Source organism: Silurus meridionalis, chromosome 27 (genome assembly GCF_014805685.1).
Source record: "Silurus meridionalis isolate SWU-2019-XX chromosome 27, ASM1480568v1, whole genome shotgun sequence".
Classification (NCBI taxonomy): domain Eukaryota; kingdom Metazoa; phylum Chordata; class Actinopteri; order Siluriformes; family Siluridae; genus Silurus; species Silurus meridionalis.
This window is the reverse complement of record NC_060910.1, coordinates 10557341-10578156: the sequence shown is the minus strand read 5'-3', so window position 1 is coordinate 10578156 and position 20816 is coordinate 10557341. Positions and strand designations below refer to the sequence as shown.

General features: G+C 35.3%; 1 protein-coding gene across 4 annotated transcripts in view; it reads right to left on the bottom strand.

Annotated features, from left to right (window-relative positions):
* The window catches only part of smarca2 (SWI/SNF related, matrix associated, actin dependent regulator of chromatin, subfamily a, member 2), a 44919-nt gene extending 28375 nt beyond the window's left edge, over nt 1–16544 (bottom strand). For all 4 annotated transcript variants that reach the window (XM_046841279.1, XM_046841280.1, XM_046841281.1 and 1 more), the window contains exons 1-15: nt 16415–16544; nt 13894–14133; nt 13676–13805; nt 12307–12615; nt 11885–11983; nt 10063–10351; nt 7363–7489; nt 5006–5179; nt 4428–4601; nt 4174–4344; nt 3289–3339; nt 3046–3176; nt 2333–2390; nt 2001–2101; nt 1648–1795 (exon numbers count right to left, since the gene is read on the bottom strand). In XM_046841279.1, coding sequence (XP_046697235.1) covers nt 1648–1795; nt 2001–2101; nt 2333–2390; nt 3046–3176; nt 3289–3339; nt 4174–4344; nt 4428–4601; nt 5006–5179; nt 7363–7489; nt 10063–10351; nt 11885–11983; nt 12307–12615; nt 13676–13805; nt 13894–14118 — 2187 coding nt within the window. In that variant the 5' untranslated portion in view covers nt 14119–14133; nt 16415–16544. The remainder of the gene's footprint in view (nt 1–1647; nt 1796–2000; nt 2102–2332; nt 2391–3045; nt 3177–3288; nt 3340–4173; nt 4345–4427; nt 4602–5005; nt 5180–7362; nt 7490–10062; nt 10352–11884; nt 11984–12306; nt 12616–13675; nt 13806–13893; nt 14134–16414) is intronic.
* Nucleotides 16545–20816: the final 4272 nt, after the last annotated feature.

Genomic DNA, 20816 nt, shown 5'->3' with positions numbered 1-20816 from the left:
TCCGGAACTCGCGGGGGTTACGCTCTACGAGGTTTTAACTCTCTCCTTTTGATGGTTCCTTTTTCAAGAGGAATTGTACATGTACTGTACTGTACTGTAAACTCAACAAAAATTGTGAATTATTCATCATAAATGTTTTATTTACTACTTTAAATGAATAACAAAAATTAAATAATTTCTATGTAATTTATTAGTACAAACTCTGTTTTGAATTGTTACTCCAAACTTTCAAACCACTCGCGGCTTCTCGCGAACTACAGATTTTTCGCACGTTACTTTTAGTCCAATTCCGAATGAAAAGTGGTCGCGATTGTCAAAGTTCCACTGAATAGAGTTCAGTAAGAAAAAAAAACAGTTCAGCAAAAGGTTTCAAGATCAGATCTCAACTCCACTCATGACTAAAATTACCCGATGAAGCATTTTAAAGCAAAATTTAAATCCATGAACCTCTCAAAAGCTTAGATTTCTGGTCAGGGAGGTACATAAGCAATCAAAAGAAAAGTTGATAAAAAAATCTAATAAATTTCTCTACAATAAAATCCTAAACTAAGCTGCAGCTTTCAGGGGTGTGATAGGACAGAATGTAGTATTCATGGGTAATTAAATTTTGCAAATCTGCCCCTGGTTCCTGTGTTTTCTATACAATTTTTGCTTTAGTTCAGTATGCTGTATCACAATAGAAGCTTGTGTAGACCTACTATGACTGCAAGATCTCACAGCAAAGTATATGACTGCTATATGTTTTTAGCACCTGAATTTGTCCTGCCACACTTTATTTAACAATTAATTACAGCCTTTATGCAGACTTTAAGTTCTCTTTAAATGTGAATAAAGACCATATTTGAAAAAAAAGAATCTTAAATTAAAATCCTCACTTTTTAATTATTTAGAATTTTTTTTTTACATTTTCTAGAAGAGATTAATACCAGACTTTTCTGCTATATAACTGTACCTTAAAATGTATTGTAGAGAACACAGTGCAGACATGAATAAATGACCCTATATGATAATTTCCCTAAATATTAGGAGGTCGTTTGCAGTTTCTAGCTGTTATTATGCAAAGCAGGGAAAATGTCAGTGTATTAACACCGAATTATTCATATACAATAGTAACATAATAATATCCATAATAATGGATCACAAAATATTAGAGTGAAAGCTCTGACTACATTACGTTCAGTGTAAAGTGGAAATTGACACAGAGTGATCACCGTGCGGGCTGCATACCTTAACCTCCAGGTGAACGTGAATTTAAAAGCCCACATTCATTATGTTAACAATGACAACAATGATGTGGTGTCTACACAGTCCTCTTACTGAATCTGATGTCAAGTAAAGTTTGCCTGATTAATATTTTGTTAGAAATCCTTGTCCATGTCCTGAAGTAGGCTTAAAATCTGCTGAAGCATCCATACGATATGTTTGTATACCAGGTATACAAACCAGGAATATTTAAATTTGACACAACTTATCTACTGAAGGCCTTAATGTGTAAAATGTAATTTTCCAAAAAGGTTCATTTGCACTATGTACACAGACTCATTTTTGTAAAAATTTTTTACATTACTAAAAATCAGTTTGTACCCAAAGAGCACCCACAGTGTTCGGGTTCTTATTAGCTGTTAAAATGCTCTGCGTGCATTTTACCTGGTACTGCTTAAGTGTGCCGTTGATCAATAAGGATGACTGCTTTTCCACCCTCTCAATGACAGCATGGGCTACTCCATAATAAGACTGTGAACTGGTATCTCCTGCCTGGACGCTGTACTCGTCATCCACATCTTGCTTGGCAGATCTACAGATGACAAATAAGGTCTGTACTATTTAATTAAGGAAAAGAGCTTATGACTTTGCATATACTGTACTTGTCCTGACATACAAATTAATCAAATCCATGGGGAGTATAACAGAAAAAAATCATTAAACAGACAGCAAAAAGCAGGCAAAAGAGAAAATCAGCCACTATAAATGAATGAATAAATGAAAAATAGGTTGCATACTCTATGATGTGCTTTGCTGCTGTTTCAAACACCTCTTCGTTATTAGGATCAATCACTTTCTTATCTTCTAATTCTGCTCGGGAGACCAATTCTTCATCGTCCTGTGTAGTCAAGAAAAGGAAATACCGTATGTCTATTGGTTTGATGAATATCATGAGAGAAAAGAGCAAAGCAGTTTTTTTTTAAATGACAGGAATAAAAAGTGGAGTAATGGGTGATGTTGCTGAAAAACAGACAAAAGGGTTCCTATGTGTGTGCGGCTGTGTGTGGATGACTCAATAGACCATTTGAACTTTGAGATTTAATGAGAGGAAGAAAAAGAGAGTGCTAACCTCCTCTTCAAACTCCGAACCGCTCTCTTCACTGTCCGACCTTGGGGCCACTTCATACCTACGTTAAGAAAGGTATACATGACAGATAAGTGCTTGGGCCAGTATTTCTATCCATCTTTGTTTATATCCCAAAAAAAAATTTGTCTGTTCACAAATGAATCAAAATCAAAAATAATTGTTCAATTTACATAAATTCTCTGCAATAACAGTCAGATAAAATGCATACAAAATTCGATGTATTGCGATAAATTCTCAGTTTTGTTAACTAGAGGTCGACCGAAAGTGGACTTTACCGGTACTGATAGCTAGGCTGGAACGTACTTGCCGTTAAACAATTAATCAACCGATAACACTCCATATAATATATTACTGAATGTATTACAAAAAATATATATTTTTTAAAGGCAGTACTGAACCATTAAAATGTGCTAAATCAAATGAATATGAATAAATTAATTATATTAATAAATACTATGGAACATAAAAGGAATGCATTGAAACTGTAATAGAAAGTAACTCTTCAAAAAACAACAACAGCTGCATCCAAAATAAATAAAAAAGATACCGTAAATAAACAGCATTTTTGGATTTTTCCCGATATCCGGTTCTAGCAATCAAATACCGGCGCTGATTAATCGGCAAAACCGATGAATCGGTCGACCGCTAATGTCAACAAATCAAAAACAAAGAGTAATGAGAAGGGAGAGTCTCACCCAGGATTCATCTCAAGCCAGGCCTCCAGTTGGCTAGACTTGGGAGCGTCTGTGCCCTGTAGTACCCTTCCGGTCTCTGTCTGAATGACCTTGACGGGGAGCTCACTCATCTGACTGCTCTCATCAATGGGCTGTTGGAATCAATACACAACAGCATTTGTATGAGTGACTGCTGAATGCTGATAGCTGCTGTTTTACAATAGTAATATATAAGCAGTGTGCCGCTGCATGGATTTCATTCACCTCCCCGTCAGGTCCAATTGTTCCAAGCCCCTCAGTTTCTCCATCTTCCTTCTAAAGGGTTTTCAATGACAAAAGATTTACTGAGAGATCTTCAATCAACTCACAATCATTGCTTTAGTATATTACAGCATCTACATGTGATAAAAATGCACAATTTATTGTGCTTTAATTGAATTACAAGCCTTCAACAGCCATTTATGCAGTCATTAATTTGTAATACAGGGGTGGACAAATCACTAGACCAGGTAACCAGATTTTGTGTCTGGGCCCTTAGATTTTTTTTATTCATAGTTGCCTGGAGGACATGTACGTTTAGCAACCAGAGAAAGAGAAATAAATGCAAAAAGCAAAAGGTGGATTTAATCATAATGCACTTTTGGGGATGCAACACATTTTTAATGCTGCAGAATCTCACATCTACAATGCAAACATCAGCAGAGGTATGATCCAACTGACAAAGAACAATTTTCCACTAGGTGGATGAATTAGCTCGTTTTCAAAATGAGAAACGTGCAGGTATGTGGAAACACTGGCCAACTCCAGCAAAACAAAGTGCAGTGCAAAACTCTTACTAACTCTCCTGCTAGCACCACATGTAGTAATCTCACAGTTATATAGAGAAAATACCAATAATAAACAAACTCAAATGTTTATACTTTTTACTTATTCTGTATTTATGCACTTGATTAGTCGGCCACGTGTTATTACATCAGCTTCCACTGTTTAGATTTTAAAGCAAACAAAATACGGGACTAGAAGAAATGTTCTTCAGAATCGACTTGTCCAGTGGTTAGCTAATAAGTGTATTATTTGTCCTTCCCTGCATTACAGCATAACTGTACAAAACACATAAAAATATTAATTCTAATAAATGTGGCCATCCACCTTCTTCTTCTTCTTCCTCTTCTTTTTTTCCTTGGCAGCCTGGGCAGCCTTGTGTTCATAGACCAGTGTAGTGAGGTTGGCCACGTACTCATCGGTCTGCTGGAGTAGATAGGCCAGGCGCTTGTCCTTCTTCTGGTCAATCAGCTTTCTGTAGCCCTCTTCATCCTCTGCCTAAATAGAACAGATATTTCAGAAATGTCTTTTGGATGTTTTTCACACAGAGTCTTGAAAATATGGTTCAAGCACTAACAAACCATCAGCCTTCTCATTCTCTCTTTCTCGATTCTCTCTGTCTCCTTCTTCTGCTCCCTCTCTGTGTTGGTATGCCATGTGGCCACAGCCTTTGACAACTTCTGGATCTTTCCAGAGATTGATCGGTGATACTCCTTAAAGTCTTTAGCATGCTGGAGGATGCTGTTAAGGTATTCCTGAAAATAAACGGGCATATGCATGACCATTAAGTGTGTCTACTAAAAGATGGTGTTGCAAACACGAACGTGTAACAATCTCTTTTGTTTTTTTAACGCATCTATTTCCATTCATTATCCATTTTATATCGATTCTTGAAATGAACATATACTGTGTGTATTATTAAAACTGGTACAATCATATCAAAGAAAAAAAAACACTTGAAATAGCATGGGTTAAAAGAGCAACAGCTGTTGAGTGATGCTGTGATACAGTGACGCAACTGCAGCTCAGTGCAACTCAGGAGTAAGTTGCTTTTAAATAAGGTTTCTGTCAAATGAATAAATATAAGAGCAGTGAACAAAATTTGCAGGTTGAAATTGATGCATAGGTTTCTATTCCACAAGGAGTCTGACTAGTGTACCTGATGTTTTTGACGCCGCTTTCTCTCTTGTTCAATTTTCTGCTGCTTCTCCAGCTTCTCAGTCATGCGTGCCTCTCTCAGTGTTTGCCTCTTACTGCGCTTGTAGGCTTTGGAATTCAGTGCTGTCTCCAAAGTCGTATCTTTGCGCATGCAAGCCACGACATCCTGTCGAAGCTGAGGGAATACAGGATGGTAGTGCTGTGAGTCAAGGTTAATAATATGCTTTGCTTTGTCAATTTCAACTCAGTTCAAAACTCTATTTTAAAAAGTCAAGAAAAGTCTTAAATGTTTTAATTTGATGTGCTTCAAACCTAGCAGAGACCCACTACAGGGTGCATTACAACAGGCAATGTCTAAATGCAGTAAGAGCTCCCCCTAATGGGCATCCTGGAACACTTCAGGTTGGAGCAAAATGTTATTTCAACCAGTGATATAATGCAGACTGGCACTCAGCAATGACAGAGAGGGAAAGTGGGTACATTTGTACAAGCAAATGAACAATGAAACCAGTTTGATATTTGTCAACTCCGGATCCACAAAACAAATTGGCACACAGTTATACCAGAAAATATCACAGTCATATAGAAGCTAAGCAGCTTAGACTGTGAATAAATGTAATTTATTTACCATAGTGCACTACTCAATCTGGACTAAATTAATACTCTTAATTAGTTGGCCACATGTTATTACATAAGCTTCCGCTGTTAGCCTAGTCGTTCATATTTTAAAGCAACCAAAAAAACGGGACTAGAAACACCGTTCCTCCATTTTTCATTTTGCAGCGTCTTCTGTGTTTACCGCTCCAGAGTTTAGCAGGTGGTGTGTCAGTAATAATGGTCCATGGGGAAACACAGTGCTCCGTATGTAGTTAAATAAACTACATAAAGCATCAAAGCAAATAAATATTCAAATTACTCAAGTTACTTGAGGAATGGTTTCAGGCCTAGTTTTATATATATATATATATATATATATATATATATATATATATATATATATATATATATATATATATATAATGACACAAGCTTGTTCTATATTTTGTTTTATGTGCTCATTCACTAAGCTAATTGGCCAATCAGATTCTTTTTCTCACAGACAAGCTCTGCTGCTGATTTTAATATGCTCTTTCTTCAAAAACTGGGCCAAACGGCAGTTTTCCAACATAATAACGAAAACTAAAACACACCACGAAGATGACAACTGCCTTGCTGAGGAAGCTGAAGGTGAAGGTGATGCAGTGGCCAAGTGTGTCTCCAAGACCTGAACCCTATTAGGCACCTGTGGGGCATCCTCAAGAGGAAAGTGGAGAAGCTCCATGTGTCTAACATCCAGCAGCTCTGTGATGTCGTTATGAAAGAGTGGAAGAGGTTCCCAGCAACAACCTGTGCAGCTCTGGTGAATTCCATGCCCAGGAGGAACAAGGCAGTGCGAGATAAAAAAATATTCAAACTTTGGACACAGTTTTGACATGTTCACTGAGGGTGTACTCAATTTTGTTGGCAGATATTTAGACAATAATGGCTGTATGTTGAGTTATTTTTAGAGGACAGAATTTCTGTACTGCTATACAATCTGCAAATTGACTACTCTAAAATATATCCAAGTTTCAAGTTTCCAAGTTTCTATAGTATTGTACCTTGAGAGTGAAATTGGAGGACTGTACTTACTTTTGTGAGAGATTGATTGTGTGTTTATTTGTGGGAGAAAAATAAATCTCAGCAAATCCACTTTTAAAAAATACAAAGATGCCTTAATCATGGAAATTCACATACTATCACATTCCATACCCAGCAATGTCTAAGAGTCATTCAAGTAATGCCTGGGCTATTTGGGCAAAACGGCCAGGCAGCTAATTTCAATTAAACAATACCAGTCTCCCATATACAGTACCCAGATGATGAATGAAGCCCAATTCAAGTGGATACCAGGTACCAGACAACCTCTATATTTATATTTATAAATGACAAGAGTGTAAAATTGTGGGCTCCTGTACATTTCTCTTTAAGCAACAGTACAAGACCAAACACCATGGCAGTTTTGGCACAGTATGTAGCAAGTTCAAGAGTAATACAGCAGGTAAAACAACTAAATATACAGTGATGGAATACACTAGAACAATGAGCTTATTTAAACATATTAAGAAATTTCAACGTGATTTTTCAATTAAATTATAATGTTTCAATCCCTTATCTCCATTCCCCTGTTTATGCTGAGCTGGTTCCAAGTTGTCTGTATATCCACAGCATATTTATATACCACAATCATCACCATTTAATTTTCCCCAAAACTTTAAATTGGCCTACTATAGTTAAAGACACTAAAGACACAATGACACTTTAATAAATATTCTTTACCTGTCGTTGAAAATTTAGAAGTCTCAAGGCCTTTAGCTCGACTGTTGCTTTAGTTCTCAGGTCAGGAGGCAGAGACCCAGGCAAATTCTCCAGCTCTTGAATTCTATGAGCAATCCTGGCTTGCAACCTTGTAACAAAGAAACATAAATTATAGGGTCTGCATGTAATGCACAAATCAACCAATATGTTACACAACCCTTAAAACAGTGACTTAGGCCATTTTTATTCATCAAAATTTTATTAAGACCTAGCCACCTGATGATGGAAACAAACAAAGCAGATCACTTTTTAAAATTTGATTTCCACTGGTCGGTTCTACTCGGCAATCAGCGTTCAGTGATTTTTCTCTCATAAGCACTGGATTCTAAAGTGGATACAACAAAATGTCCATGAAACTTTCACAAATGTAAATAAAGGTCAGTATGTATACAATGCATTCGGAAAGTATTCAGACCTCCTTCACTTGTTCCAATGTTGTTATCTTGTAGCCCAAACAGGGTCTAAAAATTTAAAATATTTAATAAAAGTTTTCCATTTATTTCATTTTATTTAATCAATTTAATTTGTGCCAATTTATTCGATTACTCAATTTAATCAATATAATAAAATGTGTATTGCATTATGTGATTCAATACTTTTTTAATGAAATAATAAATATTATTTTATATATTATTTAACCAAGCAAGGATTTTATTTAAAATAGCTTTAAAAATTTAAACGGTTGATCTTAAAAAATTTTAATAGTAACAAACTAACCATACTGAAAATGTACCTGTATATATATATATATATATATATATATATATATATATATATATATATATATGAGGTTGAAAATATAAGACATTCCCTGAAAATAAGCCCTACCACGTCTTTTAGACATGTATAATGTCTTATATTTTCAACCTCATGCAACCTGTACTCTGATTGGTCATCTGTTTTATATTATTATAGTTATTATTATTATTATTATTATTATTATTATAGTATTATAATAATGTTATATTATAGTATACTAATATTATATTGCTATAATTATTATTATATTAATATTTATAATTCAATACATCATTGTATGTTGCAAAAGACCTATGGTCCTACTGTTAATGCCGGCTGACGATCTCAAATCATGCTAGGGCTTATATTCAGGGTATGTCTTATTTTCGGGGGAAAATGGTCTATATTAGGCCTGTTAAAAATGAACATGTTAATGCGTTAACGCAAATTCATTTTAACGGCACAAATTCTATTAACTCACGCATTTCTGTTTGACCATTTTATTTAAAAAATTATAATTATTATTTAATAAGAGGTGAAATAAAAATGTTCAAAGCAACCCACATTTATTCACACATCCTTTCTTTACTCAGTTATAAAAAAAATAAATAAACTCCACCAAAAAATCTTTTTTAATCAGTGAACATTTGTTTTACTGACACGCCAAGTCTCAAATCAAACACCAAAATCCACCATGATGCACACAAAACCGTCCGCGTGGAAACAAAGTAAAAGGTTTGTTTGGTATCCTGATGATTTTTTGTCTTTATGCTCTATGTTAAGTATGTTTTCTCTAATAATAATAAACATGCATTTGTATAAATTTGAAATATATATATATATATATATATATATATATATATATATATATAAATCAAAGTTACAGAGCTGCACTTTCTACCACTCCTTTCACATTGCTAGGATATTTTTTAAGTATATACAAGCAACTATATATTTTCCTGCTGTCTCCCCTTAGCAATCATAGGTTTGAGTTCAAGTTCATTTACAATGGACATTGTCTCAAAGCAGCTTTATAGAATGTAAGATTTATAAAGGGGAACCCAGCCACATTTGAGTAAAATAAAGAGTGTGATTATAAATCATAAAAACAATACAATCCTAATTCTGTTGTTGCCAAAACCCACTAAGAAAAATATATATATATATATATATATATATATATATATATATATATATATATATATATATAAATCAAAGTTACAGAGCTGCACTTTCTACCACTCCTTTCACATTGCTAGGATATTTTTTAAGTATATACAAGCAACTATATATTTTCCTGCTGTCACCCCCTTAGCAATCATACACCTTCTGCTTCATCAGCTGCTGGACACCTTAATGTAATCAACAGGAATCAACAGGATGTAATCACTATTAAAGAAAGTACTTCCATGCCTCAAATTAATGGCAACTAGTATTTGCAGATTCTGCTATTTTTTCAGAATACACTACTGAGTCTCCAATTTGATGGAATCTGAGATAAAAGCCTGTTGTACTAGTGAGATCTTACTTTTATAAATCGTCCTTTTAAACCTTAAAGACATGCAGCTTCACTCAGTAATCATCAAGTTATCATCAGACAAAAGAATTATTTTAATTCACACAGTGGTAATGTGTGTACAACAATCAAAATGACCATAAACAATAAAGTATACCTGGTTTCTCACTAATGGAGACATGCTCTATGCTCCAATAGATGATTTACAGACAGGTTATAAGAGTTACAGACAGTGCCATTTAAAAAGACTGGATTGCACAATAATTAACAATCAAAACTCACATTCAGGGAATTAATATATAAAAGTTTTTTTTAGCTCTTTGACATTTAAATGAATAATTAAAAGATTATTGTTTTTTTTAACAAACACGTAACTAACAGCCATGGAACCCTGGAGTATATTTTACCTGTACTCGCGCTCCTGCAGAAGCTCTGCTGGGTCCAGGCCTTGTGGTTTCTGGACGGGTGTGATGCGGTTCTGCTTCTGCTGCAGCTGGATAATGAGTGAGGTCTGCCCAGGGCCTTGTTGCTGCTGAGATTGCTGGCCTTGGGGTTGTGATTGGGGTTGTGGTGTGAGAGATGTACTGGGCATGGCCTGTGTAGGTGTTTGAGCCTGAGGAGGAGCAGGAGAGGGCCTGCCACTAGGGACTGGAACTGGGAGCTTCTGGGAGCTGCTACAGGCCTCAGTACCTTGAGCTAAAATCAGTGATGAAGAAGCTGTTACAAAATCAAAGCAGGGTAAACAATCATGACACCATGAACTATAACAGAAAACATCCCTAGAACTGATCACAAACCTGCTTTTATGACAACTATTTCTGCACCACTTCACCAATCAAGCTTATAAAGCAGACATACAAAAAGAAAGCTGAAGTTTGAGTTCAAGTTCATTTACAATGGACATTGTCTCAAAGCAGCTTTATAGAATGTAAGATTTATAAAGGGGAACCCAGCCACATTTGAGTAAAATAAAGAGTGTGATTATAAATCATAAAAACAATACAATCCTAATTCTGTTGTTGCCAAAAAACCCACTAAGAAAAAATTCATCTGTAATATGATTACATCCAAAACCTGTACCTTTTTGTCTGAATGCTACTTCTTAGAGAGGTGGCAAGTCAATGGTAAAAGCTCTGGGTTGCTCATCAGAAAGTTGCGAGTATCGCCAAGCTGCCCCTCTGTGGCCCTTAAGCAAGGCCCTTAAAACCATGTGCTCCAGTGGTGCTGTACAATAGCTGACCCCAAAAATTCACACCGATAAGCGAAAAAAATAATATCACTATGCTGTAATGTACATGTGACAATGCTTAATGAAGGCTGTTCTCTTTACCAAGTATTCAATATCCATTTCAAGATGCTAATAAGATGCTGTTTTAGTGTCTAGAAGGACGTTCCCTTCAGTCAAAACTAATCACATTGCTATACCTCTTAAACAGAAGTCTTTTTCCCTTGATTACATTTTTTTTTTATTGTCTTTTGCTGCCATTTTTGTTCGTGAAAATGCTCCCCTTTCTGACCTAATGCCTCTAACCCTTGATATCTGGTGGGTTGCCTTCAGCTAAATGATCTACATAAATGCATGTGTTAAAATAAGTTGGTTGTTTTTTTTTAAATGATGTGTATCAGGACTGCTACAGTTTTTTTTTGTTTTTTTTTAAAGACACAAATTGGTCGGCTGAAATCATTTGTTAGGTCTATAACTAAACCCTGTATTACCAGTTAAGAACTCCTGCTTTAGGTCAGGATTCTTATAGATTACTTATAGGTAATTTACTTTACTGAACCTTTATCTGTTTGGTCTTGGTGTAATTGTCTCTGAGTGAGAGTGTTGAATGACTACTGTACCTACAAAATCCTTTAAATGTTGATAGGGACTGGTACAAAAATCACTTTGATGATAAGTGTGGACCTCAGGACTTTGCTATGAAATCCGCATTAAGGCAACTTATGACCGATGGTTCTACATTTAGTATTTTGACTTGAACTTCCTTGACTTTCAGGGTGACTTTGGCACTGAAATCCTTGCTACCTATTTCCGGAGATGTTTGACCAAATAATACATCTTTAGAAGCAAGTCTAAAGCACTACATATTTAAAAAAAAAACAATATAAGGTTTAACACCTTTGAAGGCAACATCAAACAGCAGTAAATAAAGAGAATTCTAATATCGGGGGAAAGTCTCAGTTAAAAAGAGGTTTGTGTAAGATTGAAGAGCATCACAGGTTCACCTTCTGTCCATGGTTTTGGCCCGGTGCTTGGGGCATGTGTCTGCATGCCTGGAGTGGGGCATGGGCCAGATGCAGGGCTTCCATGGGGCACAGGCATACCTGTGAACATAACACAACCTATGATAAGAAGGTAAAAAGATACTTGGATACTTTTGGAAATCTTCCAAAAATGATTATTATTCGATTTATATATTTCCCAAAAACTGATATTAGTGTTAGTTAGCAAATAAAAACCCAACAGTATCACCTTGCTGGTGTGCTTCGAGCTTTTAATAAAGACACTATTTTGAACTTTTCTTTTGCCAAATGCAGTGTAATCAATGCACATTATTCAAAAACCTTTATATATAATTAGACAACTGACTTTGCTGTGATCTTGCTCCTATTTGGAACTGAAGAACTGAACAAATCTTGGTACACACCTTGAGGCCTGTTGTAAGGTCCAGTGTTCACGGGTTGCTGCTGCATTGTGGGAAGGCTCCTCTTGCCCTGCACAGCCAGTTGCAGATTCTCAGGCAGAGGCTGCCCACGACCCAGGATTTTGTAAGCAAGTATCTGTGCACGGAGCTGCTGCAGCTGAACAGGGCTGAAGGCTGAGTGGCCACGGCCCGGCTGCCCCATCGCCTGCGGCTCCATTGGCATCTGAGGTGGTGTAGGACCCCCTCCAGATATGGGACTTGGCACATGCTCAGGTACCGAGCCCATTGGGGAAGGGTGAGGTGACATGTATCCTAAAAAAAAAGGAACATTTATAAAGAAATTTACATATAGACATATATGAGATTTTGATTGCCACGTGTTGGGTAAATATTATAGAGTCAATAATTTACAGCAGATCTTTACTGAGGGTATATAAAGTGTCATTAGAGTACAGTACCTAACTGACATTAGATAAAAATTGGATGCTGGTTATCAAAATAAAGTACTTCAAAATGTCCCCAAGCAATAACAAAGACTTATAATTATATTTAAAAGGTGGTTGTTATTGTATACTTTCCATGAAGGACAGTGATTCAAGATCAGATATACCCAAGACAGCACAATATATAAAAATGTATGCCTCAGAAATTCAGAACGATGACCTAGTTTGTTAATTGAGAAACTCCAGTGTGATTTAAACCCGGCGGTGTTGTAAGACAGCACCTCGTCTTTATTGAAACTTCACACTCTCCCCTTGTGAAGCAGATTCATAGCAAGGTCCTAATGTAATTAACTGACATTAATTACTTGAAGCGTAGACAGTATCACATGGCTGACTACATTCAGCAACTGATTAAATGTTTCAACTTTTTAACACAGTCAGCTAACTGAAGCTCTTCGAGAGGGTGCCCGTGATTTTCAGGCCCTCAGGAAGCACTGCATTTAAAACAGTCATGATTCTGTAATAGAAAAAAAGAAATCACCTCATGGACTCATTAACACCTCCAGAAATCTTCGTTTGTCGTTGTGAGCATGAGCCAGAAATGTCACCATCATCTCTGGGCCAAAGCTAATTTTAAAATGTACTGAGGCAAAGTGAAAACGTGAAAAAGTGGAAAAGTGAAAAATAGGATGGTGGTGTTTCTAGATCATGTTCACGTATGCCTTCTTCTTTACATGATCGAGATTAACCAACATTTGTGGATTACATGGCAATCTGTGTTCACAGAAACTGACCTCTGGAGGCGCTTATGAGCCCATTGATTTGCAAATCATTGCATTTTGTTTTACACAATGTGCCAACTTTTTTAAAATAGGGTTTTAAACTACATTGATTGTTGCCGGTGAGTATCTATTTCCACTAAAGCAAACCTTGGCTGTGCTGATCCATTGGACTCTGCGGTGGGCCCATACCACTGTGCAGGGATCTCATGCCAACACCTTTGATCTGCCCATAGTGCATTTCTTCTCCCATGCCCTTTTCATGCATTCCTTCAATCGGCTGAAACAAGTCAGAAGCTAAATTGAAGCAACCATTCTCATGAAAAGTAAAAAATTCATCTTGTGTTTCGTCTTTGTATTCTGCTTACCTTGTGCATGGGATGCATGCCCTCCTGAGAATAGTCTCCAGACCCCTGGCTCTGTATGCCATGTACACTAGGAGGTCCTGGGCTTTGGCCCATCATGCTGTGGACAGAACTTGGAGAGGGGCCTGGTCCGGGACTTGGGCCTAAAATGGGCCCTGGTGAAAGGCCAGCACCGGGGGAAGGACCAGGGTGTGACATTCCAACTGACGGATCAGTTGGGGTGGACATTTCTCAAGTGTAAATCTGTGGACAGAACAATAAAAAATGTGAATAATATGTGGGTATTCATGTTACAACCAGGGTCTGAGTATGCAACTCTTTTTTTTTTTTGTTACTGATTCAATAGTATGTAATTTACACAACAAGTCACATTTTATTTCATGTTTTAACACATCAACACTATTGTTTTGCCAGTATGAGAAGACTATTATTAAAATCAGACATGGAGACATCTGTACAATTTATATTCAAATACTTAAAATCAACTTATTGCTTCATATTTACACCATAATCAGATTTAACACAAAATTCCATAATTCCATTCATATAAAAACTGATACAGATTTGAACCGGTTTCATGCAAACAGCAGGTCAAAGGTTAAGGTTCTAGGTTACTGATTAGAAGGTCGGGGGTTCAAGCCCAAGCACCAACAAGCTGCCACTGCAAGGCCCTTAGCCTTCTCTGCTTTAGATGTGTTTTATATATATATATATATATATATATATATATATATATATATATATATATATATATATATATATTCTATAAGGAAGAAATAAAGAATTGTGACCTACAAAATGAGCATTGTACATACACATTACTGTAAATTGAAATATCTAAATGTCAGGATTAAACCTACTTGATTTAATGATCTGATAAACATACAAGAAATTATAATAATTCAATAATAAATTCTATAATAACAACTAATCTATTTGTAAGTTTTTACATTGATCCATAAACATATACAAGCTGACTAAATTACTATTGCATTAGACTATAAATATATACATTTAAACTTTTAAATATCTAAATATTACTCATAAGGCTATTTATAATAATTCAATAATAACTTCTACAATGACAACTAATGTAGCTGTTAGTAAATAAATAAAGTCACTGGTGTAAGAGATCATCCAATATTTTCTGCCTATTATATCTTAATAAAACATTTATTAACATTTTGTTGCAGCTGAACTGACACTTGCTTTACAAACAACACCGCTGTTCACGAGATGTCAAGTAGTCTATAGTTTTTACATATCTAAATTTTACTTATAAGGCTGATTTCTCCAAAACCGTTGAACTGCAAAATATATAAATTTCCATTGACAGAACATATTAAAATCTGGTCAATGTTTAAACAGACAAAAACTATAATAATTCAAATGTAACTTCTATAATAACAACTAATGTAACTTTGTAAATGAATAAACCACTGGTGTAAGAGATCGTCCAATATTTACTGTTTCTTATATCTCTATAAGACATTTATTAATACTGTATAACAATGCAACTGATCTGACGCTGGACAAACGCTGCTGTTTACGAGCTGTAAAGTCTATTGCTCCTAGTCCTCCTACATGTCAGTAAACAGATGAAACGTTTTGTAAACATTTACTTACTATTAATGAACAAAATTAAAGAAAGCAATGTCGGTGTGTAAGAATTGCATGAGAAGACATGATCAAACGTTTAGCAGGGCTTCAGGTCACATTTTAAATCCATAAAACCTACAAGATAATATTTATATATAAAATATAATCTTGCCCTAAAATTGCATGAAATGTCCAGTCAGTTCCTATGCGTTTGCACTACATTTGAATGTATTATAAGCACCTTATTATGTTTTCTTCATGCATTATCTCATGTGTGGGAAATGAAACTGGATTTTCAGGAGCATTTACCCTGTGCCCATGTTGTTGTTGTTGTTGTTGTTGTTGTTGTTTACACTCCCCAAAAACAACACGCATGTTATTGAAAACTTTGGTGTGTGTGTGAGGGGGAACTCAGGGTTTACATATTACTCCCTTTTAAAACTGCATTAACTTGTAGCTGTAAAACAGAAATTGTTCTAGAAGAAGCGGGGTCATGATCATGGCCTCCCCGCCCCACTCCTTCACGCCATTGCAGTTTTGAGCTCCGGAAAAGAAAAAAAGTTTCCAAACCGGATTGTTTACGTGTATAAATCTCAACACAGCGCTTCAAATGCAACCCAAAACCCAGCCGCGTGTCTTTAAATATAACATTGTGTTCTTATTTATAGGAGGTGTGTAATACAAAAAGGCCAAATTGACGCCAAAGTTGTCCCGCAGTCCTGCCCAGCTACAGAGCTCCATTTCCCCTGAACCCTCTACTACAGGCTGCAACAAGCTAGCAGTGGAGCCTGGTGTTAGCTGCGTCTGTCTCTGTACAGTTACATTAGCATGCAAGCCTGACAAACTAGCTTCATACTCACACTTTTTATTTTAAATATATTTATATCTTATTGCAAAAGAAAAAAGAAGCGCAAGACTCGTTTACCTTCCGAGATTCACAATTCAATAAGTGACAAATCTAAGTGCATTGTTTCAGCTGTAGAAATAGGACTCCTATCAGTTCATAGCCTTCCTTGACATGTTGAAGTTGTATTATTTATTTATTTATTTTTTTGGTATGTTTCTATTTCTGATTTGGTAACCGAACAGGAAATAGGAGTTGTATCTCTCTGTGATTGGTCGAAGAGCACGTCAATCTCAAGGTTTGCGCCTTTCAGGGCGGGACTTTTCGCCTTCTCGAGGTGGACACTTTCACCGCTTGGTCGAAAGTGCTGGAATTCACGGACGCGCTCTCAGTGAGACTCAGTCACCTGTCCGGATTCTGCTGCACAATGTCTGACTGGTGCGTTTATTCAATTGGGTTTATTTTAAGGTGAAAATGCATGCCGGAGACAGAAGGAACGCGAGTACGACTGTGCTAAATCGTGTGTTTTCGTAAACAGCTCGTGCACGCAGGATGCTGCAGCTCTTCTAAGGGGTTTCCTTCAAAACATGCATGAGAGAACTCATACAAGCACAGGAGTCTGGAGCTCCTACTTACATACTTACATGGCAGCATGCAGAGGAAATCTGCCTGACTTTTTTTTTTTTTTACTTTGACTTACCAAACAAGTCAAATGTACTATAAATATACATAAAGATAAAAAAAAAAGAGAAATGTCTATTTCAGCAGTGCATCAATACTTTTTTTTAACCCTTTCATGCAGGTGATATTGAAGCATATTGTAAATATAACATTGAAAAAAATTCAGGCATAACATTATAACCACCTTATATTGTGTTGGTCACCCATTTGCTGCCAAAACAGTCCTGACCTGTCCAGCATTTGAAGTACAGCATTTACTTCTTCAGAAATTTCAGCTACAGGAGCTCATTCATCTGTTGGATCGGACCACACGGACCAGCATTCGCTCCCTACATGCATCAGTGAGCCTCGGCCACCCATGACCCTGTCACCGGTTTACCACTGTTCCTTCCCTGGACCACTTTTGATAAACTGCAGACTGGGAACATCCCCCAAGAGCTGCAGTTTTATTGTTCTGACCCAATCATCTAACCATCACAACATATCCTTCATATCCTTATGCTTGCCCATTTTTCCTGCCTCTAGCACATCAACTTTGTATATTTTTTATATCTTTGTACATCAACTTTACACACACACATATATATATATATATATATATATATATATATATATATATATATATATATATATATATATATATATATATAAACAAAATTATAATTTCATTTTATATTATATTATAATAATATTATAACATGACAGAATCAAACTTGTGCCAGAATCAAATAATAGTAGAAATTACCATTTTCATGATCACTTATATAATTATAATGCTATTATAATAGAATCATTGCAAACATTATAATTATAGTTAGAGAAATGTTTGTTATAATGTTAGAACATAATTATAAATAACATTCTAATTTTCATTAAAGAAGTGGTTACAGAAATTTAAATTTCTATAAAATAATTCAAAACCTATTGCTGAAAATGTCATTTTTTAAAATAAAATCTAGCAAAAGATTTTGACATGTAGTCAGTAGTAGGTGTTTATTTGAGACTGGCACAACTGATTTATTATATTTATTTTCTTTTAAATATTAAAAAAAAATCTAAATGTACAGTTCACTAAAATAATTTCCCATAGATTACAATAGCTAGACTAAAACAAACAAACAAAACAAACAAACAAAAAAAACGGTTAAAGCTGTATTTTTATACAAAGATTTCAGATTAAAAAAGTAACTGATACTATGTGTGTAATAAAAAAAAAATTGTACACAACTCTTAGTCTATAAATTTCTTTATTAGAGAGCTGTTTATATGTTTTTTTTTTATTTGTTCTTATTTGTATATTATAAACTAAATGTTTTTTTTTTTTTTCACTTTTAAGGGCCTGTGAAGTTTTAACTGGTTGTGTTTTAAATGTCACTGCGGTGACACCAAATTTCCCCTTGAGTACTAATAATCTCTCTATCTCCATGTACTCCTCATAAACCCCAGCTGAAAAAAAAACTATTTTAATGGTCATACTTTAAATTGAATTTGTTTTATTAGAAGCTGTAATGGTCCCTGTGGGTCTCTACTGTTAATTTGTTGCCTTCTTTTGGTGTTCTGCTATGTCTAGTGGAAACCATTAAGGGCCAACAGAACACCTCGTAGAGCTCTTTAGTATCTGTTAGGAAACCAGTAAATACAGTTTGGACATCATTAAGCATCCAAGTTCTAATCGGGTTTTATAATGGTTTCTTTTGTTTGATGTTTGATTTGGTACTGGTTTAAGAGCTTATTGCTTTTGTAATGGTATTGGCAGTAGAAACCATTAGAATTGCTGTGATGGTATTGTTGTTTTCAGCAGGGTTATTTCTAAAGATTTTAAGATCAATCTTGTTTTTGCACAGTATCTTTATATATATATATATATATATATATATATATATATATATATATATATATATATATATATATATATATATATAGTTGAGACAGAGAGGATTTTTGACCTGAGTTTTTCTGCACTTACATATTTCTGTCACACGGTGGCGACACTCATTAACAAATCACAAAGAGGACGGCTATTGCAGACTTGTCTTTCTAATTCTGCTTAATGCACATATATGTATTTGTAGGAAATGCAAAAAAATTGGTTCGAATATTTTAAATGATTAGACCACACAATCAACCCCACACAATCATACTCTAATCATATTAAAATTCAAATCAAATGGTATTATAAAAACTGTACGATTTCATTAATTAGTGAAAACATTTTTTTATAATAATAATCATAATAAATAAGCCACAACATATTAGTTTGCTGACTCAGGCTTTTTTTCCCAGGATTGTGTGTTTACTAACACACATTCCCAAAACATAATTTGCCTTGCAGATTTGAATTGTGTGTGTGTGTGTGTGTGTGTGTGTGTGTGTGTGTGTGTGTGTGTGTGTGTGTGTGTGTGTGTGTGTAAAGGACACCTGGCTGATGCTATCAGGTGAGATAGACATGTTGTTGATTGCTAGACCAGTGTTGGAATGATAGATGACGCTTTTCGTTGTTTCCATTACGGACTTTCTCACTCCATGTTTCTCACTCTTTAAATCAATGACTTAAATAATTGATGCTGTTGTTATAGCCTGCATGACACACAACCTAAATGATGTAACACACATATACAGTGTGTGTGTCTGTCTGTGTGTGTTTGTGTATATGAGAGAGAGAGAGGAGAGAGAGGGGGGGGGGGAAACAAAAACATGGTCTTTAAGTAGGGTTTAGTTGTTCCCATGTAATATAGCTACATGGGCATTTATTTAATTGTTTCATATACAGTTGCATTGACAAAAATCACAAAACAAAGTTTTATCAAAGAAATTATATGCATTATTGGGGTTTTATAATTATGAATACTTTGACTCGATTTGAAAAATTCAACACAAGCTTAAAAAAAATAATTGAGGCATAAATAATGTCAGCTTAATTTACAGTAACATTTACAGTATACAAAGGTATAATTAATTGTTGAAAGTCAAATATAATTTTTGTTGTTGTGCTTGAGTTACCCTAATCTACATATTTAATTATTAATTTGGTAATACATTCACATACAATAAAAAAATCAGTCTATGTGCAGTCTGAACACCAGCAATGGCATCTTATCAAACAGTAAGTCATATGTATAACATGCAGCACAGTGAATGACACAATGCTTTGCTGGGTCCTTTATCAGCGGGGGGGGGCTATAATGTCAGAAATTCAAAAGTATCTCGTTAGTCTACACAATGTGAGCTCAATGCACTGATTAGGATTTGAATAAGCCATCGGCAGATATACAAAGTGCATGGTTTCAGTCCCGTCCGAACTTCCTTTCCTGAACAATCCTCTCCTTTCTTAGCATTTTCAGAAAGGATGTGTGTAATGAACCCTAATGTAAATGCAACCAAATAAAACCTCCTAATTAACCTTAGTGGTTGCTTTCACCACCTTTAATGCATTGGCTTTACTAACGTTCATTTGATAGGGAAAAATGACAGTGGTCGCAGAGTTAGTTTGCCCTAAAACCAATGGCCTTCAGGCTTACCACCATGACATTATTCAAAGATAAATCACACGCACATCCCAATTAAATGCCTTTTAAGAAGTAATAAAGAGCCGGTGCAGCTTATCATTTAAAGCAAAAATCATAACTTCTTGATATAGCAAATGTTTTTTTTAAGGAAATAAAAAAATTGTATGAATTAGAAGAAATAAGTAGAACTTTAAAAAAAAATATTTGTAAAAAATCTTATTTATTTTGATGAGTCCTTTTACCATTCCTACTATACTACTACGCTACTAAAAATACAGCATACTGTATAACTTCAT